At 45.1% G+C, this 19,491-nt stretch overlaps 1 protein-coding gene across 1 annotated transcript in view; it reads left to right on the plus strand.

The window, feature by feature from the left end:
• The window catches only part of TUBA8 (tubulin alpha 8), a 29,979-nt gene that overhangs the window by 4,994 nt on the left and 5,494 nt on the right, over positions 1-19,491 (plus strand). Inside the window, exons 4-6 of the mRNA XM_082241239.1 lie at positions 521-1,201; positions 2,063-2,353; positions 17,579-17,801. Coding sequence (XP_082097365.1) covers positions 521-1,201; positions 2,063-2,353; positions 17,579-17,801 — 1,195 coding nt within the window. The remainder of the gene's footprint in view (positions 1-520; positions 1,202-2,062; positions 2,354-17,578; positions 17,802-19,491) is intronic.

The raw sequence follows: 19,491 nt of genomic DNA on the forward strand, positions 1-19,491 counted from the left end.
CACAGAGAGAGACATGCACACAGAAACGCACTCATGCATATGTATGGACACATACACCATCCATCCCTTTCTCCTAGCCACATTCTGGATTGGTTGAGAAAGGATGTGGAGAAGCCAGTTTGTACCACACTAAGCAGACACCTGGGTGTTTCTTTAATTCAGATGGAGAAACACTTGTTTTATAGAATGACTAGATAAAATGGAGGGCCCTTTAATACAAGGATGGGGAAGCAGTGTTGAAGAATAGTGAGGTAGGACATGGCTCCTAATATCACATTTGCCAATTGCATGGAAAGAGAAATAAAGTTTCCGTCCTCTCCTAATGCTTTTGGTGCTGAATCTCCACCCCTCTGTCTGCCTACTTAAACAGACTAAAATACTTTTCACAATGTACAGTCCTTCCTGGACTCTAACATTTCAGAACTCAGGAGGGGTATCTTATTTACGCAGGCTCATTGGTGTGATAAAAAAGCTCCCTGCATGTGTGAGGAAAGCACCTAAATGATGATTCCCTTTACAGGCTGACACCTGTTCAGGGCTACAAGGATTCCTGATTTTCCACAGCTTCGGAGGAGGCACAGGTTCTGGCTTTACCTCCCTGCTGATGGAGCGCCTGTCTGTGGACTATGGCAAGAAGTCCAAGCTGGAGTTTGCCATCTACCCAGCCCCCCAGGTTTCCACTGCGGTGGTGGAGCCCTACAATTCTATCCTGACCACCCACACCACCTTGGAGCATTCCGACTGTGCCTTCATGGTGGACAATGAGGCCATCTACGACATCTGCCGACGCAATCTGGACATTGAGCGCCCCACGTACACCAACCTGAACCGCCTCATCAGCCAGATTGTCTCCTCCATCACCGCTTCCCTGCGTTTCGACGGCGCCCTCAACGTGGACTTGACTGAGTTCCAGACCAACCTGGTGCCTTACCCTCGCATCCACTTCCCCTTGGTGACCTATGCGCCCATCATCTCCTCCGAGAGGGCTTACCACGAGCAGCTCTCCGTGGCCGAAATCACCAGCTCCTGCTTTGAACCCAACAACCAGATGGTGAAATGCGACCCCCGCCATGGGAAGTACATGGCCTGCTGCATGCTCTACCGAGGTGATGTGGTGCCCAAAGACGTCAACGTAGCCATTGCTGCCATCAAGACCAAGAGGGCAATCCAGTTTGTGGACTGGTGCCCAACTGGCTTCAAGGTGAGGAGAGATTCATATTGGCATGAACTCTGGGTCCCAATGCAATCATTAAGGTTTATCAAGAGAGGAATCTTTGGAAAAGATTCAGAAAAGGGCTTTTTCTGAACATCTGAAGCTTTTTACTTTAGAAAAAAAGCAGATAAGGGGAGACATGTAGTGTGGAGAAAGGGGATGCCATAGGAATTGCTGGTGAACATACCTGTGGTTTGGTGATTCCAAAAAAAGTCACACTCCATCCCATTCCCTATTGTTATTTCCCGTATAAAATAGAACTGCCTTGCAAACTATTTCACCATAGGTAAAGGTAAAGGGACCCCTGACCCCTGTTCGGTCCAGTCGCGTATGACTCTGGGGTTGTGACACTCATCTCACTTTACTGGCCGAGGGAGCCGACATACAGCTTCTGCATCACGTGGCCAGCATGACTAAGCCGCTTCTGGCAAACCAGAGCAGTGCATGGAAATACCATTTACATTCCCGCCGGAGCGGTACCTATTTATCTACTTGCACTGTGTGCTTTCGAACTGCTAGGTTGGCAGGAGCAGGGACTGAGCAACGGGAGCTCACCCCATCGTGGGGATTTGAACCGCTGACCTTCTGATCTGCAAGCCCTAGGCTCTGTGGTTTAACCCACAGTGCCACCTGTTCACTATAGGGTTGCCAACAAATAGAGGGACATCACTCAGTTCCCATAGAGAATTATGATGGAAGGTATCAGTCTTTACCAGAACTACAGGCAGTATGTCACCTCATTCTTATTCTACCTCTATGGTTCCAATTTAGAGGTGGTTGCTTGAACTGATACCATTTATGTGTGTGTCTATATGCTTGCTTTCTCCCCTTTCCTTCTAATCCTACCAGGTTGGCATTAATTACCAGCCGCCAACTGTAACCCCTGGAGGAGATCTGGCCCAAGTCCAGCGCGCTGTCTGCATGCTCAGCAACACCACTGCCATTGCTGAAGCCTGGGCAAGGCTAAACCACAAGTTCGACCTGATGTTTGCCAAGAGAGCGTTTGTGCACTGGTACGTTGGTGAAGGCATGGAAGAAGGGGAGTTTGTAGAAGCTCGAGAGGACCTGTCCGCGCTGGAGAAGGACTATGAGGAAGTGGCAACTGACTCGTTTGAGTCGGTACTCGACAGCGAGGAAATCTAACAGTTTGCTCCTCTCTGTGCACCAGATTGTCTCTTGTCTGTTTCTTCCCTTCCTTTGGGCCTTTGTAGACTTTGAGGGAGAAATTTCCTTCAGAGGTTCCGTGTGGAGGCTCATGAAAAGTTCCCAATGGGTCGGACTTTATTCAGTAACGCATTACAGGACAGAGTTAAAAGAGTTTGCGAGAGCTTTCTTTCAGAAAACACTATACAGTGGTACCTCGGGTTACATACGCTTCAGGTTACACATGCTTCAGGTTACAGACCCCGCTAACACAGAAATAGTACCTCAGGTTAAGAACTTTGCTTCAGGATGAGAACAGAAATCGTGCGGCGGAGGCACGGCAGCAGTGGGAGGCCCCATTAGCTAAAGTGGTGCTTCAGGTTAAGAACAGTTTCAGGTTAACAACGGACCTTCGGAAAGTATTAAGTACTTAACCCGAGGTATCACTGTATACGAAAAATATGTTGTCTTAGCTGTTTTACCTTCTGGCCAACCACTTCATTCCACCATGTTTTCACCCAACCACAGCCCTTGAAATGCAACTTTACCCAACCAGTTTCTTTTACTCTACATGCACAGCCCTCCTTGTACCTTATGCGGAGCTCTTTTTCACTCTCACAGTGTTAGGTTCCTCCTAACTGGTTCCTACCAGTTTTGTGGTCAGGCCACACTTTTGCATACATGATGATAGACATTCCTTTTGCAGGCATTCCATGTCAACCTTTAACACAAGCCTGTGTCATGTGGGCATCCAGCATCATAATACAAGCCTACAGTGAGTCTTGAAATGAGTGAGCTGAAGAAAACTGGGCAGGGATTCAGCCTGTGTGAGATCAGCCTCCCCTGGCCGAAGGAGAGAATTGGGAGGCAGCCAAGGAAACCTCCTCCAATTGGGCGGCGGCCAGAGCAGGTCAGGTGACTCCTATAAAAGCTTCCACATCAGGAGCAACTAGGAGACTTGGGCTGCATATACACCATACATTTAAAGCATATGTCTTCCCACAAAGGATCCTGGCAACTGTAGTTGATGAAAGGTGCTGATGGAAAATGTAGCTCTGTGAAAGGTAAACTGCAGTTCCCAGGATTCTTTTTTTGGGTGGGGTGGGGAGTGGAACCATGTGGTTTAGAATCATAGAATCATAGAATCATAGAATCATAGAATCATAGAGTTGGAAGAGACCACAAGGGCCATCGAGTCCAACCCCCTGCCAAGCAGGAAACACCATCAGAGCACTCCTGACATATGGTTGTCAAGCCTCTGCTTAAAGACCTCCAAAGTAGGAGACTCCACCACACTCCTTGGCAGCAAATTCCACTGTCGAACAGCTCTTACTGTCAGGAAGTTCTTCCTAATGTTTAGGTGGAATCTTCTTTCTTGTAGTTTGGATCCATTGCTCCGTGTCCGCTTCTCCGGAGCAGCAGAAAACAACCTTTCTCCCTCCTCTATGTGACATCCTTTTATATATTTGAACATGGCTATCATATCACCCCTTAACCTCCTCTTCTCCAGGCTAAACATGCCCAGCTCCCTTAGCCGTTCCTCATAAGGCATCGTTTCCAGGCCTTTGACCATTTTGGTTGCCCTCCTCTGGACACGTTCCAGTTTGTCAGTGTCCTTCTTGAATTGTGGTGCCCAGAACTGGACACAGTACTCCAGGTGTGGTCTGACCAGAGCAGAATACAGTGGCACTATTACTTCCCTTGATCTAGATGCTATACTCCTATTGATGCAGCCCAGAATTGCATTGGCTTTTTTAGCTGCCGCGTCACACTGTTGGCTCATGTCAAGTTTGTGGTCAACCAAGACTCCTAGATCCTTTTCACATGTACTGCTCTCAAGCCAGGTGTCACCCATCTTGTATTTGTGCCTCTCATTTTTTTTGCCCAAGTGCAATACTTTACATTTCTCCCTGTTAAAGTTCATCTTGTTTGTTTTGGCCCAGTTCTCTAATCTGTCAAGGTCGTTTTGAAGTGTGATCCTGTCCTCTGGGGTGTTAGCCACCCCTCCCAGTTTGGTGTCATCTGCAAATTTGATCAGGATGCCCTTGAGTCCATCATCCAAGTCGTTGATAAAGATGTTGAATAAGACCGGGCCCAAGACAGAACCCTGTGGCACCCCACTAGTCACTCTTCTCCAGGATGAAGAGGAACCATTGATGAGCACCCTTTGGGTTCGGTCAGTCAGCCAGTTACAAATCCACTGAGTGGTAGCATAGTCAAGACCGCATTTTACCAGCTTCTTTACAAGAATATCATGGGGCACCTTGTCAAATGCCTTGCTGAAATCAAGGTAGGCTACATCCACTGCGTTCCCTTCATCTACCAGGCTTGTAATTCTGTCAAAAAACAAGATCAGGTTAGTCTGACATGACTTATTTTTCAGAAATCCATGCTGACTATTGGTGATCACAGCATTCCTTTCTAGGTGCTCACAGACTGTTTGCTTAATGATCTGCTCCAGAATCTTCCCTGCTATTGATGTCAGACTGACTGGGCGGTAATTATTTGGGTCCTCTCTTTTCCCCTTTTTGAAAATAGGGACAACATTTGCCCTCCTCCAGTCTGCCGGGACTTCGCCTGTTCTCCAGGAATTCTCAAAGATGACTGCCAGTGGTTCTGAGATCACATCTGCCAGTTCTTTTAATACTCTTGGATGCAGTTCATCTGGCCCTGGAGACTTGAATACATCTAAACTAGCCAAATATTCTTGTACTATCTCCTTAGTTATTCTGGGCTGTGTTTCCTTTGCTGAATCATTTGCTCCAAATTCTTCAGGTCGGGCATTGTTTTCTTTATCGGAGAAGACTGAGGCAAAGAAGGCATTGAGTAGTTCAGCCCTTTCTGTGTCCCCTGTTTGCATTTCACCATCTTCTCCTCTGAGTGACCCCACAGTTTCTTTGTTCTTCCTTTTGCTACGAACATACCCATAAAAGCCTTTTTTGTTGCTTTTAACCTCTCTAGGAAGCCTGAGTTCATTCTGTGCTTTAGCTTTTCTGACTTTGTGTCTACATGTGCTGGCAATTTGTTTGAATTCCTCTTTGGTGGTTTCCCCCCTTTTCCATTTTTTGTACACATCCTTTTTTAATCTTAATTCAGTTAAAAGTTCTTTAGATAGCCACCCTGGCTTCTTTAGGCACCTTCCATGTTTCCGTCTCATTGGTATTGCCTGATGTTGTGCTTTTAGTATCTCCCTCTTAACAAACTCCCAGCCATCATGAACTCCCTTTCCTTTTAGTATTGTTGTCCATGGGATCTCACCCAGCACTTCCCTAAGTTTTATGAAGTCGGCTTTCTTAAAGTCAAGAAATTGAGTCCTAGTATGCTTGGCTGCTCCTTTCCGCTGTATAGTAAACTTCAGAAGAGCATGATCACTCGCGCCTAATGATCCTTCCACTTCTACCCCACTAACCAGGTCATCAACATTGGTTAGGACCAGATCTAAAATGGCTGTTCCTCTTGTTGCTTCTCCCACTTTCTGGACAATGAAGTTGTCTGCAAGGCCAGTGAGGAATCTGTTTGACCTTATGCTCCTGGCTGAGTTTGACGTCCAACAAATATCCGGGTAATTGAAGTCCCCCATTACTACTATCTCCCTTCCTTTTGCATGCTTGGCCATCTGTTCCAGGAAGGCATCATCTATGTCCTCCGTTTGGCTTGGGGATCTATAGTAAACTCCCACAATGAGGTCTCTGTTATTCTTCTCTCCCTTAATGTTGACCCAAATGCTCTCACTTTGGCTTTGAGGATCTAAATCTTGGATCTCTTCACAGGTATACACATCCCTGACATATAACGCCACTCCTCCTCCTTTCTTGTCTGAAATAGATTGTATCCCCCCATTGTTTCTCTGAAATAGATTGTATCCCCCCATTATTACATTCCAATCGTGGGACTTATCCCACCAGGTTTCAGTGATGCCTATTATGTCATATTTAGTTTGCTGTACCAAGAGCTCAAGCTCATCTTGTTTATTTCCCATTCTTTGCGCATTAGTGTACAGACATTGAAGTCCATTAATCATTCCCCCGTGTCTCTTATTTAAGGATTTTTTCCTCCCACCACTAGGTCCGCGTGCTGTTTGCTCCATTTGGTCTATGACATTTGGATGATCATCTTCATTAATTGATAGACTCCTACCTTCAGGAGCACTGTCTCCCTCCCCCACATTAGTCAGTTTAAAGCCCTCCTGATGAGGTTTCTGAGATTTTTGGCAAAAACATTTCTCCCAACCGTTGTGAGGTGCAGCCCATCACATGCCAGAAGTCCATCTTCAAGAAACTGCAGTCCGTGATCTAAGAATCCAAACCGTTCCTGTTTACACCATTTGCGAAGCCAGCTGTTCACTTGCACTATTTTCCCCTCTCTCCCTGGGCCACGTCGTTCAACTGGGAGGACAGATGAGATGACAATTTGTGCATTTAGTTGCTTCAATTTCCTGCCGAGAGCCTCGTAGTCTCTTTTGATCTTCTGGAGGCTATTGCTTGCAGTGTCATTGGTTCCCACATGAACCAAGAGGAAGGGGTATTTGTCAGTGGGTTTTATGATTCCTTGCAGTCGTTCAGTTACATCTTGGATCTTAGCCCCGGGGAGACAGCACACTTCCCGAGACATCTTGTCAGGCCCACAGATCACTGCTTCTGTTCCCCTCAGTAGGGAATCCCCTATCACCACTACACGCCTCCTCTTGGGTTTGGTCGGGGTTCTTCCGTGAGCTGTCCGTTCCAAGGTTGCCTGCACATTCCCTGAGGACTGACTTTGCTGCTCGTCTTCATATACCTGATCGACTGTAATGAGGGAGAGATCCTCAAATGGAGTCTGTTCTTCGTCTTCCATGCTAGGGGAGAGGACCTCAAAGCGATTGTGTATTTCTAAGCAATCAGAGTGAACCCTGGGCCTCCTACTTCTTTGAGTCACGTTTCTCCATATATCTGGCTCCTGTGTTGGTGAACTAGACTCCTTCTTAGGGGAGTCCCCTGTCTCCTCCTTGGTGGAGACGGTGTGCTCTGTTGCTTCCAAGAAGAGCTCCAGCTCTCTAATTCTTTGGAGCGTAGCTACACGTTCCTCCAGTTGCTGGACTTTGTCTTTTAAGAGGGCAATCAACATGCAATTGCTGCAGGTAAAGCTGCCTGCAACCTTTGGCAAGATGGCAAACATTGCGCAGGAATCGCAGGCGACTGCAGCTGTTCCCTCCCCTTCCATCTTGAGATCGTGTCGTTGGGGTTGGCTACAGAGGTCCTCCATCATAAAAAGCTTGAAGACAGGACAAATAACTTCCCCCACACAAAAAAACACCTAGATCTCCCCCAACAAACGTTTGAGACTAGCTCCCCTAAATCTAAAAGATGGATCTAACTGCGCGCGCCGCTAGGCGCGCGCCGCTGCCCTGCAAACTCTGATAAGCTCCTCCCACAGCTAATCCCCTGCCTCAACAGAAACCCTGCCCCCTCTGACCTTTACACAGGGAAAACAGCTAATGAGCCACAAAGAAAGAAACACACACACACAAGAAAACCCTTTTTGCTCCTTCTTCAACTGCTGCCCTGCAAACTCTGATAAGCTCCTCCCACAGCTAATCCCCTGCCTCAACAGAAACCCTGCCCCCTCTGACCTTTACACAGGGAAAACAGCTAATGAGCCACAAAGAAACACACACACACAAGAAAACCCTTTTTGCTCCTTCTTCAACTGCTGCCCTGCAAACTCTGATAAGCTCCTCCCACAGCTAATCCCCTGCCTCAACAGAAACCCTGCCCCCTCTGACCTTTACACAGGGAAAACAGCTAATGAGCCACAAAGAAACACACACACACAAGAAAACCCTTTTTGCTCCTTCTTCAACTGCTGCCCTGCAAACTCTGATAAGCTCCTCCCACAGCTAATCCCCTGCCTCAACAGAAACCCTGCCCCCTCTGACCTTTACACAGGGAAAACAGCTAATGAGCCACAAAGAAACACACACACACAAGAAAACCCTTTTTGCTCCTTCTTCAACTGCTGCCCTGCAAACTCTGATAAGCTCCTCCCACAGCTAATCCCCTGCCTCAACAGAAACCCTGCCCCCTCTGACCTTTACACAGGGAAAACAGCTAATGAGCCACAAAGAAACACACACACACAAGAAAACCCTTTTTGCTCCTTCTTCAACTGCTGCCCTGCAAACTCTGATAAGCTCCTCCCACAGCTAATCCCCTGCCTCAACAGAAACCCTGCCCCCTCTGACCTTTACACAGGGAAAACAGCTAATGAGCCACAAAGAAACACACACACACAAGAAAACCCTTTTTGCTCCTTCTTCAACTGCTGCCCTGCAAACTCTGATAAGCTCCTCCCACAGCTAATCCCCTGCCTCAACAGAAACCCTGCCCCCTCTGACCTTTACACAGGGAAAACAGCTAATGAGCCACAAAGAAACACACACACACAAGAAAACCCTTTTTGCTCCTTCTTCAACTGCTGCCCTGCAAACTCTGATAAGCTCCTCCCACAGCTAATCCCCTGCCTCAACAGAAACCCTGCCCCCTCTGACCTTTACACAGGGAAAACAGCTAATGAGCCACAAAGAAACACACACACACAAGAAAACCCTTTTTGCTCCTTCTTCAACTGCTGCCCTGCAAACTCTGATAAGCTCCTCCCACAGCTAATCCCCTGCCTCAACAGAAACCCTGCCCCCTCTGACCTTTACACAGGGAAAACAGCTAATGAGCCACAAAGAAACACACACACACAAGAAAACCCTTTTTGCTCCTTCTTCAACTGCTGCCCTGCAAACTCTGATAAGCTCCTCCCACAGCTAATCCCCTGCCTCAACAGAAACCCTGCCCCCTCTGACCTTTACACAGGGAAAACAGCTAATGAGCCACAAAGAAAGAAACACACACACACAAGAAAACCCTTTTTGCTCCTTCTTCAACTGCTGCCCTGCAAACTCTGATAAGCTCCTCCCACAGCTAATCCCCTGCCTCAACAGAAACCCTGCCCCCTCTGACCTTTACACAGGGAAAACAGCTAATGAGCCACAAAGAAAGAAACACACACACACACACACACACACACAAGAAAACCCTTTTTAACTGTGCTTTAAATGTATGTGCTTTAAACTGTGGTTTAAACTGTGGTTTAACTGTGCTTTAAATGTATGGTGTATGTCTAACCCTGATTTTGTTGAAGACAAACCACTTTCTGAGTTCGGCTCTCAGCTGTACAGTGGTACCTCGGGTTACATATACTTCAGGTTACATACGCTTCAGGTTACAGACTCCGCTAACCCAGAAATAATACCTCGGGTTAAGAACTTTGCTTCAGGATGAGAACAGAAATCGTGCTCTGGCGGCAGCAGGAGGCCCCATTAGCTAAAGTGGTGCTTCGGGTTAAGAACAGTTTCAGGTTAAGAATGGACCCCCGGAACGAATTAAGTACTTAACCTGAGGTACCCCTGTACACAGATGGGGTCTGGTAGCCTGGCCTCCTGGCTAAAGCACAATCCACCAGGAAATTATTCAGCACAGGTCAGTTTAAATAAGTAGGAGCCATTCAAGAGCAGCAGAACTGGTTCCATGTTTCCAGGGCCCCTTGGGCACAAGCTATCAGAGAACTCCTTGCTTTCCTCCTGGCACCTCATTCCTTCTTGGCCTCACTCCTTTAAAATGAAGCAAGTCTTAAGCAATATGGCAACCCCAATTGTCGTAGGAAAAGTATAAGAAATGTTGAACTTTTGAAATGATGATTGCCATTTCATCATCATGGAATGGATACACTGCTGCCACACATTTGAAATTAAGCCCTGGGTCTCTACTTTAATCTCACTTCAGACTTCATTTTGGAGATTAAAAACGTAACCTTTTTGTATAGGCAAAGTACATAAATAAATGATTCTTTTGGTATTGTAGCAATAGCCATAAGAACATGAAAAGGTGGATCAGGCCAGAGGCCCGCCTCATCCCATATCATGTTCTCATAGTGGTCAACCAGATGAGGCAATGGGAAGCTTGTAGGCAGGACCCAGGTGTCACAGCACTTGTGATTCCCAGCAAATGGCATCCAGGGGCAAATTGCCTTTGATAGTGGAGGCTGAAAAAGCTTTCACAGCTAGTAAGCACTGATAGCCTTATCAGTTTAAGAAATGTGAATTCTGTAGCATTTCAAACAACAAATTCATATATAAAACGTAAAAATAGGAGCCAAACACTGCACACGTTCTTAAAAGATTACAATTTTAAGACTGCAAATTGCTGGAATCTGTCTTTACATGCAGGGGAAGTCCCTAACTCACTGAGGGTTTGAGACCCAGTCTGCTACAATAACATATAATAAACATAAGGCAGTGAATTATTCATGGAGAAATTCATTTACTCCAAATTTACCCCAAATGTCAGATAAAGTTTTCAATTTTTGAACTGTTGCATGACATGATCATTTGCCTTAATTTCTTCATTTACTCCATTGAACAGAGAAAGCAAAACCCTGATAATCTTTATTTCTACAAAAGTCTTTAACCAAAATTGCTGCACTCTCACCACAAATAGAAATAGGTACCCTTGTTCCCGCATTCCCTCCGACACAAAGGAGAGGAGGTGGAAGTTATGTGGGGAAGCTTTATTGGAGTACAGTGGTACCTCGGGTTACATACACTTCAGGTTACATATGCTTCAGGTTACAGACTCCGCTAACCCAGAAATAGTACCTCGGGTTAAGAACTTTGCTTCAGGATGAGAACAGAAATCGTGCTCTGGCGGCAGCAGGAGGCCCCATTAGCTAAAGTGGTGCTTCGGGTTAAGAACAGTTTCAGGTTAAGAATGGACCCCCGGAACGAATTAAGTACTTAACCTGAGGTACCCCTGTACACAGATGGGGTCTGGTAGCCTGGCCTCCTGGCTAAAGCACAATCCACCAGGAAATTATTCAGCACAGGTCAGTTTAAATAAGTAGGAGCCATTCAAGAGCAGCAGAACTGGTTCCATGTTTCCAGGGCCCCTTGGGCACAAGCTATCAGAGAACTCCTTGCTTTCCTCCTGGCACCTCATTCCTTCTTGGCCTCACTCCTTTAAAATGAAGCAAGTCTTAAGCAATATGGCAACCCCAATTGTCGTAGGAAAAGTATAAGAAATGTTGAACTTTTGAAATGATGATTGCCATTTCATCATCATGGAATGGATACACTGCTGCCACACATTTGAAATTAAGCCCTGGGTCTCTACTTTAATCTCACTTCAGACTTCATTTTGGAGATTAAAAACGTAACCTTTTTGTATAGGCAAAGTACATAAATAAATGATTCTTTTGGTATTGTAGCAATAGCCATAAGAACATGAAAAGGTGGATCAGGCCAGAGGCCCGCCTCATCCCATATCATGTTCTCATAGTGGTCAACCAGATGAGGCAATGGGAAGCTTGTAGGCAGGACCCAGGTGTCACAGCACTTGTGATTCCCAGCAAATGGCATCCAGGGGCAAATTGCCTTTGATAGTGGAGGCTGAAAAAGCTTTCACAGCTAGTAAGCACTGATAGCCTTATCAGTTTAAGAAATGTGAATTCTGTAGCATTTCAAACAACAAATTCATATATAAAACGTAAAAATAGGAGCCAAACACTGCACACGTTCTTAAAAGATTACAATTTTAAGACTGCAAATTGCTGGAATCTGTCTTTACATGCAGGGGAAGTCCCTAACTCACTGAGGGTTTGAGACCCAGTCTGCTACAATAACATATAATAAACATAAGGCAGTGAATTATTCATGGAGAAATTCATTTACTCCAAATTTACCCCAAATGTCAGATAAAGTTTTCAATTTTTGAACTGTTGCATGACATGATCATTTGCCTTAATTTCTTCATTTACTCCATTGAACAGAGAAAGCAAAACCCTGATAATCTTTATTTCTACAAAAGTCTTTAACCAAAATTGCTGCACTCTCACCACAAATAGAAATAGGTACCCTTGTTCCCGCATTCCCTCCGACACAAAGGAGAGGAGGTGGAAGTTATGTGGGGAAGCTTTATTGGAGTACAGTGGTACCTCGGGTTACATACACTTCAGGTTACATATGCTTCAGGTTACAGACTCCGCTAACCCAGAAATAGTACCTCGGGTTAAGAACTTTGCTTCAGGATGAGAACAGAAATCGTGCTCTGGCAGCACGGCGGCAGCAGGAGGCCCCATTAGCTAAAGTGGTGCTTCAGGTTAAGAACAGTTTCAGGTTAAGAGCGGACCTCCGGAACGAATTAAGTACTTAACCCGAGGTACCACTGTATAATACTGTGTGTGGTGCATTTTTAAAGCCAATTTGCATTTACTAGCAGAGAAATTTTCCAGAAGCATTTGGAAAGAGGTACCATATTTATATGCTTATGCTAGAAGCCTTCAAGCCGAGATGGATCAGCTGGAGTGCTTAGATTTCAACGAGGTCATAGATATGGCTGGCAGAACAAAAACCTCATGGAATGGAGAGAACCAGTCAGTAGCAGGAGGAGACAATTGGCACTTGCTTCACCAGCCACTTCCCAATTAACACCCATTGTTCACTCCCCATTACCAAGGAGCTAAACTGAATTTGAGACACATCTCCTGACCTCATGGGCTTCTACAGAAACTGGGAGAAACTAGCCTATCATGGGGACCCGCAGCAGAAGAAACATTTCAGCCCCAGCAGAAAAAGTGTCCAGGCAAGTTAAACAGATCTGCAAAATTTGGCAGCAGGTTAGGTTGAGAGGTTGTTTTTTTTTATTTTCAAGTTTTCAACTTTTTAAAAACAACCAGAGGAGAACAACAAACCAAGAAATACAAAGAAACCAATAAATGGAACAACTTGCATATCTGTGGATCAATACATAAAACTGGAATTAATACCAACAGCGATTCTCGGATGACGTTATATTATCAAAACATTGTCCAAATAGCTGCAATTGCTTTGATGCTATAACGCTACATGTCACTGTTAGATGCCTAGGTAATAAAGGACCACCAGGTGGCCTAAAAGGACTGTGGCCGTACTTTATCCTGCATTACTTGTAGTATATGGAGTATATTTTTTTCAGCTATAGTTACTGACCAGACATTGCTATACCATGCAGATAAGTTTAGGTTGTTCAGAGATTTCCAGTGCCGGGTGACAATCTGCCCCTAGCCGCTGCCAGCAGAAAGGGTTAGGCTGAGAGCTGGTGACTGACCCAAGGTCAGTCTTCAAGGTTTAGTTAGTGCAATAGAGCACATATAGGTTCAATTTTTTAAGGAGACTTCACAGGCTCCATCTCTGCAGTCCCCTCTCTTCTTCACAGTATTTTTCTTTTGGTTCAAAGAGTGGCCTTTGCTGGGAACTCCTGGTATCATTTTATGTTCTGCTTCATTCCATCATATGACACCGGAGACTGTAGTAACTGCCTTTAGTTACAGATGCTTCAGGTTGTGTATTTTCAGGTTGCGCATCGCGCCGAACCCGGAAGTACCAGAACAGGTTACTTCCAGGTTTCGGCACTCGTGCATGCGCAGAAGCACTAAATCGTGCTTTGTGCATGCGCACAAGCGCCAAATTGCAACCCGCGCCTGCGCAGATGCGGTGCTGCGGGTTGCGAACGCTGCGGGTTGTGAACGTGCCTGCCACAAGGATCACGTTCGCAACCTGAGCATCCACTGTATAATGTTTTTATATATGTTGGAAGCTGCCCAGAGCGGCTGTGGCCACCCAGTAAGATGTGTGGGGCATAAATACTAAAACTATCGCTAAGGAATGGGATGTCCCTATTTTGATAGCAGAAATGTTGGAAGGTATGCTACCCATAGACATCGGTCCCTAAAGAGCCAGTGGAATGTATTCAATAGCAGCCACTAGCCGCTGAAGGCCATTAAAGAAAGCGGTCAAGCTAGACAAAAGCCCAGAGGACAGGATCTTAATCAGAAGTCTGTGTGACATGCTGGAAAACACACAAAATGCACAGAGAGTGGAAGAGCAGTGCACTGTTTATCTGCCTCTATGTCGGAGCCTGGTGATGTAATCAGGCAAGGGCTGTGTGTGGTGGGAATTGTGACCTCTTTCCTCATCTGCTCTATGACACTGAAGGGCATGAGCAGGTGCTTAGTGCCAGTGGCACCTCTCCTCCTGCATTACAGCTCAAAGTGATACAGCAGGAGTAGGAGAGAGACGGAGAGAACAGAAACGAAGCCTTCTAACTGTTCACCAAGAAGGGAAGTGAGAATCAGTCAGAGCATTATGGTAAGCAAGAGGGGGTATGAGGAAACCACAGAACAAGGGGAAACGAGAGTCTCTCTGCTGCCACTTGCTCTGCTTTGCAGCCATGGCCATCAAGAGGCAAACAGAGTTTTATTTCGGACAGGATAGCTTCTTCTGCAGCCCTTGGCTAGATTTCAACGTTTCTGGCGCAGACAGCAAGCTGGAAGAAGTCACCAGGACTGCATTCCTGTGCGTCTTCAGAGGGTGGGTGGGTAGAAAGTCCCACTCAAATCAGAAGGCATTACTTCTGAGTAAACCTGCTTAGGATTGCACTCTGAGTAGGTACATTTTCACCACGAAGGAAACTGAGACACTAAAACCTGGGGTGCTTGCCAATACGTTTCTATACCGAAATTAATCATGCTTTCCCGCCAATTCAGCTGCGGGGAGCAATGTCTTAAAAAACAGATGAAGTGTTTCATATTCTCTCCATTTTAGAGATGAGGCTGAAAACAAGTGGCTTGCTGAGTCACACTCCTTGGCTATGGTGGGCTTGGGTTTCCAGGTCAAAGTCTCACAATCTTATCTTTGGGTCAGCTATGGATGCTCTAAAACATTCTTTTTTGGCAGAGCCAGAAATTGAACTAGGGCATATCTATTATTGTTTTATTATCTATTTAATTTATCAGTTGCTTTTCTTGCTGCGGGTAACACAAAGCGCCTTTGCAAATAAATGCAATGTCTCTACACTAAGACCAGTCTCACACCAGTTTAATAGTCATGGCTCGCAATCAAATAACGTAAGTATAATCTCTCGAAAGGGGCAAGGGATCTCTTGCAAAGCAGCAGAAATCTCAAGCCCCTTTCCTAAGATCATTTGGGCAAAGACGTGGTGATTAAACTGGTTTCCAACTAGTTTAAATTTGCAGCCTAGAAGCTCCCTTGTGAACAATTACTATCGGAAAGGGCTGTAGCTCAGAGGTAGAGAGCTTGCTTTCTACTCAGAAGGACCAAACTTTAACTCTTGGCATCTCCAGGTGTGACTGGAAAAACCTCTGTCTGAAGCTCTGGAGAGGGCCTGCAAGTTAGTGTAGATGATGTTGAGCTGGATGGATCTATGCTCAGACTTGGTAGAAGACTGCTTTTTTTTGCTAAAGCATCCATGACAGATGGCCATCTAACCTGTTTAAAAACCTCCAGGGAAGGAGAGTCTACTACCTCTTAGTCTCTGCCTTGGGTGTTTCTTTGTATTGCTTTTAAATCTTTTCTTCCTCCTTCTATTATTGACAGGCTGAAAACCTTGCTTTCCTAAAAGCTCGGATTTTTTGCTACAAGGAAAGTGACAGGAAAAGACACTGGAAAGTGTAGGATAACGATCTGATGCAAACAAATCAGGAGAAATATTCAGTAAACTGGTAATCTGGACGTGGCCTTAGAGAACAGCATATTATTGTTTGAGGCAATCAATACATCAAACAGCTTTCACATTTCTTTTCCAGAGTACTAACCAGGCAGTCATGGGGAGACATTTCATTTTGGAGAGCAGAAGAGTAGCAAAAATAATGAGTATGGCTATAGTATTTAAAGAATATGCCTTCCTCCAAAGGCTACTGGGAGCTGCAGTTTATGCCTACAACTGCCAGCTTCAAATGTATGGTGTATGTGCAGTCTAAGGTGGTGTAATTGCTGTGTAGACGAGGGGTTTTCAGCAGGTGAAATTACTTATTCTGTACACCTATCAAAGGTGCAGGAAAGTCTTTTCTTTTCCACCTGGCCATCCTAAGTTATTAGGCGAGCAAGGGTTTATTATTAATGGTGTTTCTGTCCTTGATAACAAAATTTCCCTGATTTGTGAGAATCAATGCTACTTTCTGGATCAGAACGTATTTCTGGAGGGGCACAAGCTGCCGTTCTTGTCACCAGAAAAGAGTTAAGAAATCAGAAGGCTCTGCACCCTTCTTAAGTTACACCCGGTGGAGAAATACCATCTGGCTGCGTCAGGTCCCAGTCAGGAATAAAAATAAACTCACTTGGCTCACAGTATCCTTTCAAGATCTATCAAAATCCATATGGGATCAAGAGTGTTCTTTGTACACCTCTACAGTGTTTGTACATGGACACAGCCAGAGAATGCAGAGCCCATTTTGGAATGTGCAAATTTTTGCCATATTACCAGACCGAATAATGCTTTTGTGGCAAACTTTTTCATGTGCTGGCTTTGCTCCGGTTCCATAATGTCTAGCTTGCATTTGTCAGATGAGAATGGATACAGATTTGCTTCTGTATTATTGAAATAAATACAGATTGTAGTACAGATTCAGAAATTTTTAAATGAAGATTTATGATGATTATTAATAATAATTATATTAAGTTCAGAAACTGAAGTTCTACCAATATGTATCTGTCAGTATATTGGGATATAATCAATTACAAATGAATTAGATAGCAACAACTGCACAGACAGTGAAAAAAAAATTATTAAAGGATACTGTGTTCTTACAAGCTTGTCATGACTTCGTTAATAATAAGAGTATTAATGGTGAACAAGATTTTCTGAAAGACAGTATGTCCGCCATATCTGATCAATCTGTCTGCAATGTTGAGTTATAGGGGAATATTTGCTGTGTTCTACAGCACTGGATGGGTGAAAGTCATTTGGGATCTACTGGTGATTTGCCATAGTTGGCAAGAGTTTGTGACTCCCAATTGGTGGTGGTTCTTCTTTTAAATGAGGTTGATGAAATGAAGAAAGTTGGAAGGGTAGGGATGGCACCAGGAATATAATTTTGTGTTGAAGAACTGTGAGTAATGGTGGCTGATGCTTGTTGGGACAGGTGGGGTCAAAAGCAGAGAACCTAACAGCAGGTTAGCAATGAAAAGCGGAGACAAATAATTCTAGTCTTACCCTCCTTCTGGTTGAGCCCTGTAAGGCAAAATTGAGACTAAAAGGGAGGAAGCTGATAGGAAGTTATGTCCCTGGACCTGAGGGAATGGGCTGACCCAATGTGTGCTCTTGTTCTACTGACCTTTGCTCCGTTGTCCTCCTTCTTCCACAGCGTGAGTGTATCTCTGTACATGTTGGGCAAGCTGGAGTTCAAATTGGCAATGCATGCTGGGAGCTTTTCTGCTTAGAACATGGCATCCACCCAGATGGAACTTTCCAGGACAAAGCCAACAAATTTAATGACGACGATTCTTTTACCACATTCTTCAGCGAAACTCGCACAGGAAAACACGTGCCGCGGGCTGTCATGGTGGACCTAGAACCCACTGTAGTAGGTCAGTGGAATAACTAGCAGTAGCATATGCAGATGAGACCACTTAATGTATAACAGTGCGGGGGACCAATGTAGAGTGACTTGATGTGCGTACAAACAGGGTTCCTTCATCTTTAACAGTTGAACTGAAGAAACTTGGTGCCATGCAAGCATTGGGGGGGGGGAGAGTTATATCTTTCAGAAGTCCTCCTCACGCAATTATAAAGGCACATTATAAAGATCTATTGTGCTATCCAGAGGTCTTCTGTTCTTCAGCAGAAGCCTGCTATGAGGCTGTTGCATATACTGGGTTCATTCATATTCCCTTATGGGTGTCAGCTGCATCCCATTGCTGACAGAGAGGGGGAGAGCGTGGAGAGACAGGAGGAGGTAATTAGGCAGGAATGTGGAAAGAGGGAAGAGCAGCCTAATTGCAGTAAAAGCCTGAGCTCCGAGAACAAGGAGAAGGAAGGGGGGAGTTCTAGGGAGAAGACACAGACTGACATTTTAAGCTTGGACTCAGAGGGAGGGCCACCGGAAATAGCCCGTTCCATGATGCGCAGGCAAGCAAGAATTAATGAGAAGCATTGTTATGTACTGAGTTGAATAGGATCCAAACTGCAGCAGTCTGATTGGTCCTAGAACAATAGGATTCAGAATGCAGCAGTCTGATTGGTCCAAGAACAATGCAGCAGTATGATTGGTTGGCAGGAACCACCCAATCATGCTCCAGATATAAGTGAATCCACAACCTGATTGGCTTACAGTAGAATTCCAGAATTAACCAATCATGTGCAGCCCATTGTGTAAATAATGTATATAAAGCAGATACTTTGAGGGGACTTCCATTCATTCCTCCTCACCACTATGAGCTGAATAAAGAGCATGAAATCACTTTGCGACTCTGAGTATATTTCGGGCATGAACAGGAAAGGAAGCAAAAGTGGGGCTTTAAATAGGGGAAGAGGAAGGGGCGGAACTCAGACTTGGCAACGGCTAATTTGGAAGCAGACCCTGAGTGACTGAGCTCCAGAGTGATTTGTATGTTTTGAGCAATAAACCTGAGTTAATTGCTGCTGGAGTTGTCTCGCTTTTGTTGGAGAGACCCAACCATTACAATGGGTCATTAGTCATTAGTCAACCTTACACAAGGTTGGGCACAAAGAGCTTATCTTGCTTGTTGCAGAGTGTATAAAACATTGGTGCACCAAGATCTATTTTCAAGGATTTGTGATTTCCCTCCCATAAATGTTGAAAGCTGCATGTCCTTGGTTCAGGTAGCATATCTCTCTTAGTGTGTGTGTTTGTGTATGATAACATTTCTTCGTGAACATTTCTTGCTATGTGTTCCGAGAAAAACACAACTATTTGCCACAAAGGAAGAGCAGCTCATGCCATCTTCCATTTGCTCCCACATGCATGCACCCCCACACCCCAAGCAACAGCTGCATACCACATAGTTATCAGAAGAAGCATCAGCTCAGGAGCTTCTTTTGGCATAGCAATGGCTGTCTTGCGCTGCACCATCAACATTAATCTTGCTGTTCCCTGGCCTAGTCTGAACCAGCAGGGTGTTGACGCAGCCCCTGTTTGGCTTGTAAGCATCATGCACAAGTATGCCTCTGTGTAAAAATGCTGGATATGCTTGTTTCTGTTTAGTTTGTTTAGTTCCGCTTAGTGCTTTGAAAAAGATCCATGCCCTCTGTTGTACA

Source organism: Podarcis vaucheri, assembly GCF_965113315.1.
Source record: "Podarcis vaucheri genome assembly, chromosome: 10".
Classification (NCBI taxonomy): Eukaryota; Metazoa; Chordata; class Lepidosauria; order Squamata; family Lacertidae; genus Podarcis; species Podarcis vaucheri.